The sequence below is a fragment of the Lissotriton helveticus genome, chromosome 12, assembly GCF_964261635.1.
Source record: "Lissotriton helveticus chromosome 12, aLisHel1.1, whole genome shotgun sequence".
Taxonomy (NCBI): domain Eukaryota; kingdom Metazoa; phylum Chordata; class Amphibia; order Caudata; family Salamandridae; genus Lissotriton; species Lissotriton helveticus.
In genome coordinates, this window is record NC_136073.1 from 842,753,047 (window position 1) to 842,767,684 (window position 14,638).

General features: G+C 44.1%; 1 protein-coding gene across 3 annotated transcripts in view; it reads right to left on the reverse strand.

Annotated features, from left to right (window-relative positions):
* The window catches only part of LOC144798880 (phospholipid-transporting ATPase IK-like), a 694,664-nt gene that overhangs the window by 181,377 nt on the left and 498,649 nt on the right, over positions 1-14,638 (reverse strand). For all 3 annotated transcript variants that reach the window (XM_078669975.1, XM_078669973.1, XM_078669972.1), the window contains 2 exons: positions 13,273-13,481; positions 12,374-12,405 (listed from right to left, as the gene is read on the reverse strand). In XM_078669975.1, coding sequence (XP_078526101.1) covers positions 12,374-12,405; positions 13,273-13,481 — 241 coding nt within the window. The remainder of the gene's footprint in view (positions 1-12,373; positions 12,406-13,272; positions 13,482-14,638) is intronic.

Consider the following 14,638-nt stretch of genomic DNA (forward strand, 5'->3'; position numbering starts at 1 on the left):
AATTAGACGCTGCAACGTTCTGAATCCTGCTACACTGTTACCATCAGTCAGTTTGAACCCTGACCCACATGACTGTGTGGAAGTAGTTAACATTACGACAAAGCCAAGACAAGACCTGACAGACATTCCGTTACCAGATCCCGATCTGACACTCTATGTGGATGGTTCATGTATGAGAACTAGTACAGGAGAACTAGTCGCCGCGTATGCAGTGACTACCGACACCGAAGTTATTGAAACACACCGTATTGACACCCTGTCCGCTCAAGCAGCAGAGCTAGTTGCTCTGACACAAGCCTGTATACACGCCAAGAACCTGAAAGTTAATGTTTACACAGATTCACGTTACGCATTCGGAGTTGTACACGACTTCGGAGTGCTCTGGCAGGAGAGAGGTTTTATGACTTCTCATGGAACCAAGATTCAGCATGGTCTCCTTATTCAAGCCCTGTTAGATGCCATACATTTACCGACATCCGTTGCTATCATGAAATGTAAAGCACATACGAAAGTTACTGACATTATTTCCCAAGGTAATGATCTAGCAGATCGCACAGCCAAGCTTACAGCACAGACTCCAGACATTCCAGTTAATCAGACACATACTCCAGATCCGACTACATGCATGACAGTTAAGGACCCTACTCAAGATGTCATAGATATCCAGTTACATGCTACTCCCGAAGAAATCAAGAAATGGTCTGAACAAGGAGGGGTCCAGACAGATCAAGGATGGTTAACGAAGGGTAGAGCCACATGGTTTCTCCCCGACTCTATGGTTCAAGTCATTATCAATACCGCACATAGTCCCGCACATTTAGGAGAAAAAGCTATGTTAGACAGTATCCAGAACATTTGGTTCAACAAGCATTTACGAGCTGCAGCCAAGCAGAAAGTCCGCACCTGTATGATATGTTGTCAGTTTAATCCAGGTAAAAGTGTCCCGGTGGAACAAGGTGGTTTCCAGCCCCCTGACCACCCTTTTGAGGTCCTCCAGATGGATTATATTCAGATGGGGCGATGTCGAGGTTTCAAGTATGTCCTTGTAGTTGTATGCGCTTTGTCCAGGTGGACAGAAGCATATCCAGTCCCAGATTACACAGCCGCGACCACTGCCAAGCAGTTGGTTCGTGAATTTTTCCCTAGGTATGGACTTCCTAGAGTCGTATATTCTGATAACGGTCAGCCATTCTCATCTGAACTCATGAAGCACGTTTCCCTTTTGTTAGGGTACCAGTGGAAGTTCCATTGTGTACGCCATCCCGAAGCAGCCGGTCTAGTCGAGAGACATAATCAGACCCTGAAAATCCGTATTGCAAAAGTCTGTAAAGAAAAAGGTGTGGACTGGCTAGTAGCTCTGCCAGTCGCTTTATTTTATATGCGTATGGTCGCACATTCTAGATCAGGTCTGTCCCCGTATGAGGTCGTATTCGGCCGCCCCCCTAACATGTGGGGTACTCCTAGACCCCGAAGTATTACCGATGTTTCATGTAATATGTTGACAGATTACCTAGCTTCCTTGATGTCTGCCCTCAACTCATGTCGTTCACAGGTTGCTGCCGCATTTCCAGACAATACCGAGGTGGCACCGCATGAAATCGTTCCAGGTTCCCTTGTGATGGTCCGGAATTTTGACAGATCAAGTCCGCTGGAACCTCGTTGGAAGGAGCCACGTCAGGTCCTTTTGACCACCCGTACTGCCGTCAAGCTGGAAGGCAGGAAGGGGTGGGTCCACCTTTCTCATGTAAAACTTTTCAATGGATTGAAACCCGTTTCTAAAAACATTTCCAAGGAGTCCCAGGATTTTAAAGACTGCCAAGACATTGCTCTTAAGGACTGTCCCGCAAAAGACATTGTTACAACCCCTTCCCTGATAGAGAAAACTCCGCAGCAGGAGTATAAGTTAAAGCTCCGGTCTAGTAAAATAAGTCAGCCAGTTTGATTGTATAAGTCCTCCCCTAGGTGAAACGGTTAGACTGTTTCTGACATGTATAAAATAGACCCCCATAGTGAGAGAGTCAGTCAAAACTCAATTCAATGTATCGTTTTTCTAAGTTTCATATTATTCATCAGCATAATGATTTCCTGCACTAGCTACGCACTTTTCCTGTGTTTCTCAGTTCCTCATGTAAATAAGTCTGCTAATGCTACAGTAGAGCACACGTTTAGTGATCTGCCTCCTCACGAATATTCATACCGCCTCGCTATGCGTAATAATTCATTTATCCGTATGTTACATTATTCACACCAGACCAGCAATGCCACTAATTGTTGGGTGTGTGGTCGACTCCCCCCTTTCCAGACACCGAAGGGAGTTCTGCCACTCTTTCCTTATCCATTCTCACATAATGGTTCGTGTGGAGCATGGTCCACGTTAACGTCATCCTCAACAGATATGTCTTTTCTTAACAGTACATGTTTCCCAGACAAGCAAGGTTTCCCCCACAGAACAGGTTTAGATCTAGAAAATGAAGTTTATAATTTAGGTAATTATTCGTCGAATTTCATGGTCCTGAATGTTCAGTCTGATACTACTCCAGACTCACCTGCTATTTCAGTACTACCAGTCAAAGGCGAATTATGTGTCCGTAGTCATGGTTCTGTACACGTAGGACATAGTGATTGTACTACTATTGTCAAGTATAGTGACAGTGGGAAATCTATTTTCAAAGCTTCACGTCATTCTTATTTTGTTTGTGGTCAGACCGCATATGTTCGTCTGCCCCTCGATTGGGAGGGAACCTGTTACATTGCCTTCCTACTGCCACCAGTTTTTCTAGCCCCACCTGACTATCATAGAAACACACATCTAGTACATACTAGACACAAGAGAAACCTCCCGATTGTCGATTATACTGAAACCGCTGCAGAGCAATTCATTGATATAGATAAAGGTGTGTTCCCTTATTTAGGCACAGTTGTAAATAGTAAGCTAATCCGTAGGTTAACAAGAACCCTTGAAGCAGTAGTAGATGAGACTGCCTCCGCTCTAGGTAACTTAACCGAAGAGCAATCCTTTATGAGAATTGTCGTTTTACAGAATCGTCTCGTCCTTGACGTCATACTGGCCGATAGGGGCGGGGCCTGTAGACTCATCGGATCTAGTTGCTGCATTTTCATTCCTAATAACGCGCCGTCTGTTTATTCAGCTATAACCAGACTTCATAAAATTGCCCATCTGTTACACCAAAATCCAGGCACCTGGACATGGTCCGGTTGGTTCTGGAATATAATTTCCGCATGGGGATGGAAAGTCCTGTCTTTTCTAAGTATTGCAGTAGCGATCATATTTAGCTGCTGCCTCTGTATACAATGTGGCCCTGCGATTTGCAGCATGTGTGCTACCTCTTGTATTCCTAGTCCCAAGCCCCGTTCTAAGTCCCGTTCCAAGATAATTCGAGACGAGCAAATGGTACTGTATGAAATGATAGACGGTATCATGAATATTGATGTTTCCTGATGGAAACGTAGTGACAAGGAGGGAATGTGGAAAAGTAAATTTTGCCATGTTCCGTGTCCCTACGCCTCATCCATCATATGTTATGTATGCATGACCAATATGCATATGTTATTCCCCATGTCCGATTAATGACGCAATTACAGTTGTGTCCACCTCTAGTATGCCAGTTTCCAGTCCTCGTGAATACTACGAATATCAGGCCTATGTAAAGTTACGTTGCCACGTTTCTCAGTGTGCACGTTATTCCATTATAAAGTCCCCGTTTCTAGGCCTCAAAAGGGCCTGGACATCAGATTCAGCTCCTGTCTCCTGAAGCCTCGTTGAGGAGCGATACAGCCCCCACCTGTATCCTCGACCTTTCACTTACTTCCTGCCTCGCAGTGCCCGGTGCAGCTCGGCTCTGCCTCTGAGTCTGCCAAAAGTATGTTATAGTTCCAGCTATCAGTTCAGTCCTCCTTCTCTGCATTCCTAAGCTACTGAACTGCATCAATAGTTTCCGTCATTGTCTAGCCTTCTCGTCTCCATGTTAAGAGAAATACTGTATTTACTGGTCGTTTAATATTCTTCATCACGCACTACATGTAGAATAATGCATGGTCCAGTCTTAGAGTCAAGTTAGCTTTTCCCCTCATGACTTCTAGTTTATATCAACATGTTCCCTAAACATCAGATACTAGATAGGGTTTAGGTACATGTCGCTCCGACCCTCCAGACTTTAGTCTCTGCTCCTAGCACAGAGTTCATAGCCCCCAGCTTCTCCTAGTGATACGTCATTGCCAGTTTACGCGCACCACCAGGTTAGAGGTCCCGGCTCCTTAGGTAGCCCCCTCCTATGTTTCCGCCCCATTCATGACATATTTTGTTACGTCTGCACCACATGTCTATGTATACGCCCAGTTACACCTACTTTTACTGTTATCTTTCGCGACTGCTACGCGTCACGCCTTCTGTTCCACCCACTGCTACGCCTACTGCAATGTAATGCTATGTGTTCGCGCTATGTATATATGCCTGTGTATTGTTATGAAAAGTTAGCGCGCTCATCCCAGATCCGGTCCCAGCAGCTGCTGGGTCATCCTATGCAGGTTGTCCTGATCCTGTCCTTATGCTGTATTAAACCTGCAGAAACTCCTACTACCTCGAATCTTGACTCTTATTTTATTGAGCTATCTGTTATGCTATATGCCTAGTCAAAAATAGGGTATTATTTATTTATTTACCACAAGAGCCCCGCCTGCTGCTGAGGATGACCCGTTGCCTGCCGCTGAGGATGACAATGCAATAGGTCTTGCATTTACACAAGTTTAAGCTATTGGTATTGTAAATGACAATGCCTTTTATTTATGTTTTAAAAACGAAAACACAAATAAAAGACATTGTCATTTGCAATGTCAATAGCTCAAACTTGCGTAAATGCGCGACCTATTGCATTGCAAATGCTTGTTTTTGTTACTCTGATGGAACCTAGCCCCTTTACTGCTTCTCTGACTGACTCCTTCTATTCTTCCCTAATTGCTTGCCTTTCAGGAATTCTTTTTTCTTTCCCAGGAAGCACTCCATAAAAACGTGTGTGTTTTACAGCAGTCTCCTTTATATGGTAATATTTGTCTGTCTCCTGTATCTTTTGTTGATGGTAGTGTTTGCCTCTTCTCGCTCTAATCGGGAAAACAAACTGGTCGACACTGGTCATGTCCACATGTGCATCTGTAGCACTTAAAAGACCCCCTCCCCCAGTTAAGTTATCCTGCATATCCTGTTGACTTACAACAGTTGAGTCTTCGCAGGGAATTATCCCATTGCTACTGTTCAGCTTCTTGTCTGCCCTTATCGGCATCTGTGTGTGCTTTCTTGTGTGTCTGCCTGTCTGAGATCTTCATCATTAAGCAAATGACGATTAACAAAACAGACTGGATTCTCCTTTACTCGAGATGTGTCTGGACTTCAGTTTCTTAGGCCTTGTTGGTGACAATAATGTGATTTATTTTGTGCTTCTCTTCAACAAAGAACTGTAGGTAAATTCAAGCTCATTCGCAAATCCGAATAGTGCCAACAAGCTGACCTAGTTACCCAAGCCACAAGGATAAGCAAAGCGTATTATGAATATTAACGATTAGCTCAATAAACAGTAGTCACAAGATATATGCTCCTTTTGTAACACGCATAACTATTGTGCTGTTTCAACGTAAGTTTTCAAGGAGAAAATGCTGCCTTTTGCAATAATCAACCAATTCTTAAATACATTTAAAAAATGATACTCAAAGTTGGTAATAGTTCTTTTGGGGTAATGGGTGCAAACCACTAGAACTCCCTCCTACATATTCAAAGGGTAACAGTGGGCCTCAAACAGGTTAAGGAATTCTAGGACTTTTCATGAGAACGTTGCGACCGTTGCTCTGAAATGAGGTCGCTATTTTTTTTATTTGTTTCCATTACCTCCTTCCCTCTTATCACAAGTGTACGAGGTTAGTTCATTTTGTGATTCCCACTGTGTTTAAAAGTATCATTCTACATTTAGCGCTGTACATTCACTTAAGTAAATAAATTAGCAACCAAAGTGCAAACAAACGTAAGGAAATAACTACTAACCCAGAAACATGCATTTACATACAAGAGAATTCTTTATACGTATATGTATGTAACGCTTCTGATCTTTTGTCGAAAAAAGGTCATCTGTAGAGTGCTGCGTCATGAATCCTTGTCACAAAACGTCGCTCGGGAGGAGAGCGTGGCCAGTACTGGATCAGAGTGCACGTTCATTTGTCGGCTGTTACACCGTGGAATGCTACACATCTATTGCATACTACGCGAAAGAAAGCATGGTTTAGTGTGCTCTGGAATGCATGAAATGTTTAAATTCTGCTGTGCACTGAAAGGCACTTTCACTTTTCCACTCTTTTCAGACTCGTAACGTTACTAGTGAATGCGGTCACGAACTAGCCAGAGGCATGTGAATTATCACGGACCAGTGACAAAAAAAAGCCATTAAGATGTGTAATTACTTTGCCTGTCTGGCCAGTGGGTGCATTTTCTGCCACATAAACACTGTAATACAAAGCGATTGTCCTCTAAGGAAAAGTCGCATTTCTTAAATTAATAAAACGTTTGGTTCTCTCTTTAAAAAATGAGATTAGCATACACAGACTCTGGATAATGTCTACAGAAACAAACGAGAAAAGGAGGAAATTTGCGAAGGCTCCTTAGAAAATGAAATAATAAAAACTCACCGCCGCAGCCCGGCTTGAACAGGAAGCCAGGCAACATGTGTTGGGACGGGGGCGGGGCCGCAAAAAGACAGGAAGCAGACGGGAGCCTACCCCGCGCTCCTGTGCTGAAGCGCTCCTGTGCCCGTCAGCCGGAAGATTTGCGTGTCAGCTAGCGGGGCTCCCGTGCTCGTGGAGAGCCCCGCCTGCTGCTGAGGATGACCCGCTGCCTGCCGAGGGAGAGAGGGACACACGAAAAGAACTCGGTGAGTGGGGTGGGTGGGGGGGATGTGTGCGCGCGCGCGCCCGTGTGTGTGTGCGAGTGTGTCTGTGTCTGTGTGTGTGTGTGTATGTGCCTGTGTGTGCGCGTGTGTCTGTGTGTGTGTATGTATGCATGCATGCATGCGTGCATGTGTAAAAAGAGCCGATGACTGGTGGGGGGGATGGAAAGTGAAAGTAACCAGCGCACGTGTGTTTCAGTCTGTGTGGTGGCTGGCTGTGTGGGCACGCGTGGACGGAGCCGACGTGCGCGTTCGCGCACCCAAATCCTGGAAAAAAGCTCGTAACACCCTCTTGTCCCTCATTCCCCCCAGACTGATCACTAAAGATGTCGAGACTGGACGCATCCTTCGGATGCTAACTCCAGCTCGACCTAAAAAGCAACAGCACCAGCCACTGAACACATGTTGAAAAAAACTCTTCAAACAAGCTTTAAGCAGCAAACCTTCCCACTCCAAGACAAGACACCACACCTGTCAACTTACCTGCATTTGGCATGTAACACCCGCCTTTTACTTCTATGCACCTGAAGGACAAACAAAATGCTGCCATAGACCTTAAAGGAATCATCCTCGTATACACCTGATTTCACCAGCACATCTGTGGCAAGAGATTCTCAGGTATATGACATGAGTACGGCTGATAAAAACACTGGTCACCAAAACGAAAGTGAAACCACCCATCTCGGTTTTGGGGGATTTCGATTTTTCTGCCAGATTTTGATTGGACATACATTGTAGAGGCCTCTTTACCTTTCGATTCTATTTCATAAATACAGTTTCTAATGGTTTTCTAAAACTTAACCATTACTGAATGGTTAATCTCGGTTTGACCTGCTTATTCTTAAGAAAGAAAGCTCACTTTTAGAAAGAATCTTAAGACCTGGCTTTTTAATATTTAGTTTGGAAATTCTGCTGGCTGTATGAACCTTTCTGTGATAGGCCAGTGCCAGGACGCCCTCGGGCGTTCGAGCACTTTGCAGAACCTGTTTTCATTTAATTTCAGAAAGAGTGCTGTGAGACAGTTAAATCGCACTGAGGAAACCCTTCCATCTAGCTTCTGTGTGCCTACTTTCTGAAATAATGTGTGCAAGGTATTGAGTAGAGTACTTAACACAGCTAAAGGCTGCCAGCGAGACAATATATGGCTGCAATTGATGCCATCCCTCACCCTTACATGAGCACGGGCAACAAAGGTTTACACAGCGAGAATACTTGACTTACTCATGAAACCCTTTTAACTGTGCCACGCTAGCTTGCCCACCTTTTGTTTTAAAATCTAATCCCTTTAAATCATTCAGTGTTAATTAGGCATTTATGCAAATGAAAGATTCGCCTGATATGTGATTGGTAAAATGACATTTAAATGTTGTAGTCGCATTTCTAATTGTGTTCATATTTATTTGTGATTTTGTGTAGTCCTCACTCTGTCGAGAGATTGCCTAAGAGCCCTAAAAACAAGCAAGATCCCAAACCTCTGGCCCATTGATGTTAAAGTGCACTTTTGTCCCATTGGCACCCTCTTTGATAGGCTTGCAATAAGTGTCTGCATAGCTATGTGTCTTTCCTTATATTGACTCCATGAGCTCGACATAGAAAGGATAATAGCATGAGAGTCCATCCGTTCTTAAAGCAATGTGCGCGTTCTTTACTTGGCGTTGTACTACACATCACCTACGCCTGAATATTTAGAAATGCATGCATTACTTCTTACATATAGGCCCAGGTCCCACCTGAAATCTTCCCTGTTTTGGGTCGACAAACAGGCAGAATGATCTTAATATGTGGCACATGCATCCTGCACACAATATCATGTGGTTCTCCCACATGCATATATAGTCTGCAGAGCAGAGTTTGTACTCAGGTTTGACTGGACAGTGTACCTATTCCCATAAACATGAAGTGCACTGTACATTGTAAGGTTAGGAAACCATGTCCCATAAAAGTTGTCTCATTCAGCGATGACTAACCTAATTAGCATCCATGCAATTGTTTAAGCCTTGAAAAAAAATATATATATACACACACACACACACATATTTTAAATAGTGGTTCGGGCACCAGGAGTCTGGGGTCTCGGCTCTGGTATGTGTACTGTTCAGTCTTCACCAGGGCTTTTCCTTTGGGAATCTGAAAGATTAGTCAAGGTATTCCCATGAGTTGTGCAAGGCGGCTGGAGCTGGGGGCCCGCCAGTAAGTTGTTGAGCTTGAATTTCATATACTGTACTTGTCACAGCACTGCTGCAGGGGAGAATTCAGAAGGTAAAGACGAAATAGAAGATGAAAGGAGAGAAAAAGATCGTAGGAGGAGTCAAGGAGTGTGAAGGATAGAAGTAAACGAGTGTCAAGACAATTCATAGGCAGAATCATAGCAAAGGGAAAACACAAGATTCAAAGCAACTTCAGTGACCCTCTAGAGCCCCTTGTGAGCTATACTCAGAAGAGGAACTAGAACAACTCAGCGGAGCCAGGAGCCCACAGTCATGCAGCTGGATCACTACACCAGAAGTGAAATGACACTGACTCACAGAGAAGGGCAGGAAACCGCGGGTGTGGGGATTTGTTACTTCTACCACTGGAAAGGTGTGGCACAGTGAACAGAGCAGTTGACTCAGGAGCGAAGGGTAAACGGTTCGATGACCAGCAGCTCAGCATCATGTGACTCTGGGCAATAGCTCACTTAATCTTCCTGACGCTCCCAATCACCTTGAGGGGTGATATGTTCGCGCTTTACAAATAGGAATTATTATTATTATGTATTATACCCATAAGTAAAACTGGAGTAACTTATAGGAAAAGGACTGCATCGTCTTGACCCTTTGTGGCTCTAACTGGAGTGATGGTGCAGTTACTCGAAGGGAAGCGCAGATCTTGTTACTCTCCACAGAAGCCCAGTTAGAGTAACTCATGAGGAACAGGCAGCATACCACAGCAGTTGTCCTTTTTAGGTCTTGCCTAGCATTGCAGCGCACACATGCGCTGTCGCTCGGCGAGATTTATTGTGAAGGAGGACTTTTAGAAGAGGGCTTGAAGCCCAGCCCCTCATTTTCATTGGAAGGCGTCATCATTTATGGTAAACGGTGGCCTTCCATTGAAAATGAGGCTTCTTTGTTACCGCCTTTTCGCCTTTTGGTCCGGCCCATCCGACTGGCTCGTCTGCTTTGCGGCTGTTCGAAAGCAATTTCTTATCTTTAGGAGGCGTGTTAGATAAACAAACCGTGGGGAGTCAGTCCGGATGGGCCGTCCCAACAGGAGACAAGGCGCAGAGTGTTTATTTCTGCATTGCGCTTTCACTTTAAAGTGAAAGCGCAATGCATAAATAAACAGCGGGAATGGCGAGGGCTTGTTTATTACCTAGGAGAGACAAGCAAAGCTCCAGTCCTTCAAGCTGCACGAGAAGCGTTTCCTTGTTCCAGAGGTGACAAAGCCGAAGAATGTACTAGCACGCCCAGCCTTCGACTACTCATATTTTTGACAAAACGAACTTTAAGGTTTTCAAAGGTTACTTCCTTCCAAAAAGAAGTCTTAATCACTCTTGTGTGATAAAAGTTTCTCTGTCCAACCCATTCCTGGTCACGCCTTTTCCTCAAGCACAGCACATTAACAATGGCACTTCAGAAAGAAACACTGGCAAGCAAAATAAATTGACTGAACTAGTGTAAGTGAATTTGGGGGAGACTCAACTCATGAAGGCTGATTGCAGAAATAGTCATGCAAATGCGGTCGAAACGGGAAAGGCAGAAGGAGAGCAACAAGTCCTGTTAATTCGTGTCAGACTCAGCAGTACCTTCCCCTGGCGCCAAAACGCTGAGACTGAACTGCCGAAGGCAGTATGGCCTGCGCCATTCAACACAACTGACACTGCAGTCTTGGGGAACCAGAATGGCACAGTAGCGCCCGAGCCCATATGTGCACTTAACGCAATCATCGTAAAGACAAACACGTGACTTCCCGAAGACCTCACTTAACATGCGCTGCCCTGACTGAAATGTTTCAGTTGTGCCGGAGACAGCAAAAAGCCATGCCAGCAGCCCAATGTTACTAACCTAACATGTGGCAAAAAGGTGGGGTCGAACATTAGCCGAAAAAGCAGCTGAGACTGCTCTTTCACCCAGTAGAGTGCCAGTCAAGTCACTGTGTCACATGAACAGTCTGCTGAAAGGCATGGCTAGGGTGGTTGTTCGGCAAAGAATACAATAAAATAGGGTTATTGCCGACGTTAGTAAAATCATGCTTGATTAATGCAGCAAACTTTTCTCCAGCTAGTTAACATTTTATTACCACATCCTGCAAAATAACGATCTTCAAAACCGATTCAGCTGCATAAAAAAACACCAGCCGCTGGGACAAGGTGCCATATTTAAAAGAATTGTTCTATAAGTAAACGAGAAACAGCCTCTTCTTTATGCACATTTAACAGGCTTTTTGGTGGTAACAAGTTTTTTTGCAGTTGTAAAAGCTATTTTTTGCACTCTATTTCAGAGACTTTGCTAACAAGTTGTGCTTAGGTTTTGCTGTAATGGAGCTTTGGCACTGCAAAGGGAAAATAACACATTGGCATCCAGTTGGGGTGCATTGGAGAATTGTAATTAGGGGGCATGGACACTGAGGGCTTCATTACAAGTGTTATGAGATTTCTGAGTAAAATTTCGGGGATCCGCAGAAACGTCGCAGTCTATTCGAGTTCTACACCGACCCCTCACCCCCACTACACAAAGGCCTCTCAGATTCGGCCGAGTTCCCTCCCCGGGTCACAGGAGGCCGGGCTGGGCAGGAGGGCGGAAACAGAAGGGGCGGAGTGCTGTCGGACCTGCAGGACCAGGGCATGCTGTATCAGGGTGCACTGCAGAGAGCCCGTCTACGGCAACAAGGGACGGCAGCTCTGGGGTGAAACTTACCTAGCAAACTCCTGCACGAACCTCTTCTGCACGACCCCTCTGCTTCCTACCCAAATCGCCCCCCCCATGCTGCTCAAAAAAACATTTGCAATGCAATAAATCTCGCATTTGCGAGACTTTGAGCTACTGGCATTGTAAATGACAAACCTTTTATCTATGTGTTGATTTTAAAAACAGATAAATAAAAGGCATTGGGCCATATGTTTCATTCCAAATTGCGATCGGAATTGGGCTTAGTGGTATGTATGAATGAAAAACTGCCTCACAAAATAAGGAATCGCGAATTTTGCGATTGCATTTAAGGAAACCTTTGGTTTTTCTTAATACGTATTAGTATACATTTTACAGCTTGTATTTAATGGATTTGATATTTTCAGTGTTTATGCTACCTAGTCCTAAAAGAATCCACATTATCAGTGTTAAAATAATCAAACAAGTGACCAATTAATGTAGAAGTTAATCAATCCATAAATGAATCGTGATGCCTGTTTAATTTGCATTGTAATCAATACATTATATATGTACGTTCTTGCTCACCTGCATCTTGCCTTCAGCATTTGATCCCGAACCTGCATGAATGGATGAGAGAGTGAGTGTGTGACAGGAACAGAGAGTGAGACAGAGATAGAGAGAATCACTAAACCTAAGTTACATAGAAAAGAGTAAGCAGGAAAAACAACAGTGCCTTGTTTGTAAGTAATAAATTGTATTAACCGCTTCGCCGCGGCGGAATGCGGAAAAAATGACAAGTGCGCAGTTCGAACCCGACGCACCCGCCCACCGTGACGCATCGAAAAGGCTAAATAATAGGAAAATAGCATTGATTGAAAAGTTATGAATGTAGAAACACTATTTACAGGGCTACAAAATTACCAGATCTACAGTTGCTTGAGTTATGTACTATATAGTATATGCACACCTACAAATATCTATCTATCTATCTATGTATCTATGTATCTATGTATCTATCTATCTATCTATCTATCTATCTATCTATCTATCTATCTATCTATCTATCTATCTATCTATCTATCTATCTATCTATCTATGTGTGTTTGATATATAGATATATAGAGAGGGGAAAGGTATGATTTTATGATAGACATGGAGACTTAAATGGCTAAGAAGAGTATATTGCCACTTATTCAAACCACCTTCAAATCTTCAAGGAAAGAAAATCAAACATTGCCCGAACAGCTGGACACCAATTTTCGAGAATAATTTAGAGCAGAGATATCCAATGGAGGCCTAAGGTGGGCTGATCCCCGATTCCACGATTGGTTTCAGGATATCCACAGAAGATACATTTGCTTCACTGAATTTAAATGGGCATCTTTTACATGATTAGTGGTAATATTTAAAATGTGTCATGGCTCCAGCTCCCCGCGGGCCGTTGTTGGACACCCTTGCTTCAGATACTTTACAGTTGGAATTACCATAAACACGTCCATTGATGCAGCACTTCCTGAAGGTCATAATGTTCTGAGTTAAGGTCCCAGTTTTATCTGAAAAGATGTATTCGATCTGCCCGAGGTTATCATTGAGGCTGGTGGCCCTGGCTAAGGCCGGGGTATCTGTCGCTGCGTAATACATCTCCACGTCCCAGTTAATGAATAAACTGTGCATCGCATATATGCCTTCTATGCTGTGGAAAAAAGGAAGAGTCAAAGTGTTATTCAAATTCCTTAAGTCTTTTGCTAATAATTCCATAAACATGAGAAATGTATGGGAATGGTCTTTGTGTTCTGTGTTGTGTCATTAACTCTACTCACTTGCATTACAATTACACTAACAGACAACCCTTCACAAAGCTCTACATAAATATAAAGGTAGACCAGGACTTCTACACACACCAACAGGCAATATCGTTTGCACCCCAACACCCTACCAATCCTTAACATAACGGTAAGGCCAGCGTAACTCCCGTACTTAACTGCAGATCAACAAATTCCCTCCACAACATCTAACCCTTCAATAACCTTAAGGTGAGAACAGTGAATTGCTGCCTACACACTGGCTCCCATTGAAAAAAGAGGTGGCTGGGGAAAACCTTGCACCCTGTGGCAAACTTCTCATGGTGCCTGCCACACTGTGCATGGTTGGAAAGAGGGGTCCCTGGGGTAGCCCCACGGACCCAACCGGGGACCTATGGGTGAAGGGGGGCCTGCTACGGGCCCCCAAAGTCAGATTCTGACAGCTGTTTCATGTCGGGCAGACCAATTCAGAATGACTGTCAGAATCGGGTATCGTAATCTCTTGGTTGGAAACCGTGTCCATTGAGCGGTACGATTCAGCTCCGAATGACTCTGGCTGTCCGAATGCCGATTGCAACTGAATTGGACAGCCCGAATGTTTTCTTTGCATCGTAAACGGTCATTCGGAAATGTATCCGATTCGGTCGGAAACGTAGGTTCTGAATCAGATTCGGAGATTCCGAATCACGTTCTGAGCCTTTCCAACTGACATCGCAATCGGCCCCTAAGTGTGTCTCTTCCCTGTGCAGTCTCCATCATTCTGTGTGCCCCGTGTCTAATTCGTTATTCATCAAACTTGTGGTGCCATGCAGCAGGTTACCCAGTGCCATAGCACCAATTGTCTGTGCACATGTGCGTTCCTGTACTAGCATGCATTAGCACCTTCAAGCAGTTGGATTTGCTAATGCTTGTTTTTTTATAATATAGAATAGCTGTTATTAAACAGTATCTGCACTGGGTATGCATCATGCTCACTTTACTTGCATATTTTCTTCCTGACGTCATCTACATCTGCCAGCCAACCTCAGCACAAAGGTGATGGCGGACA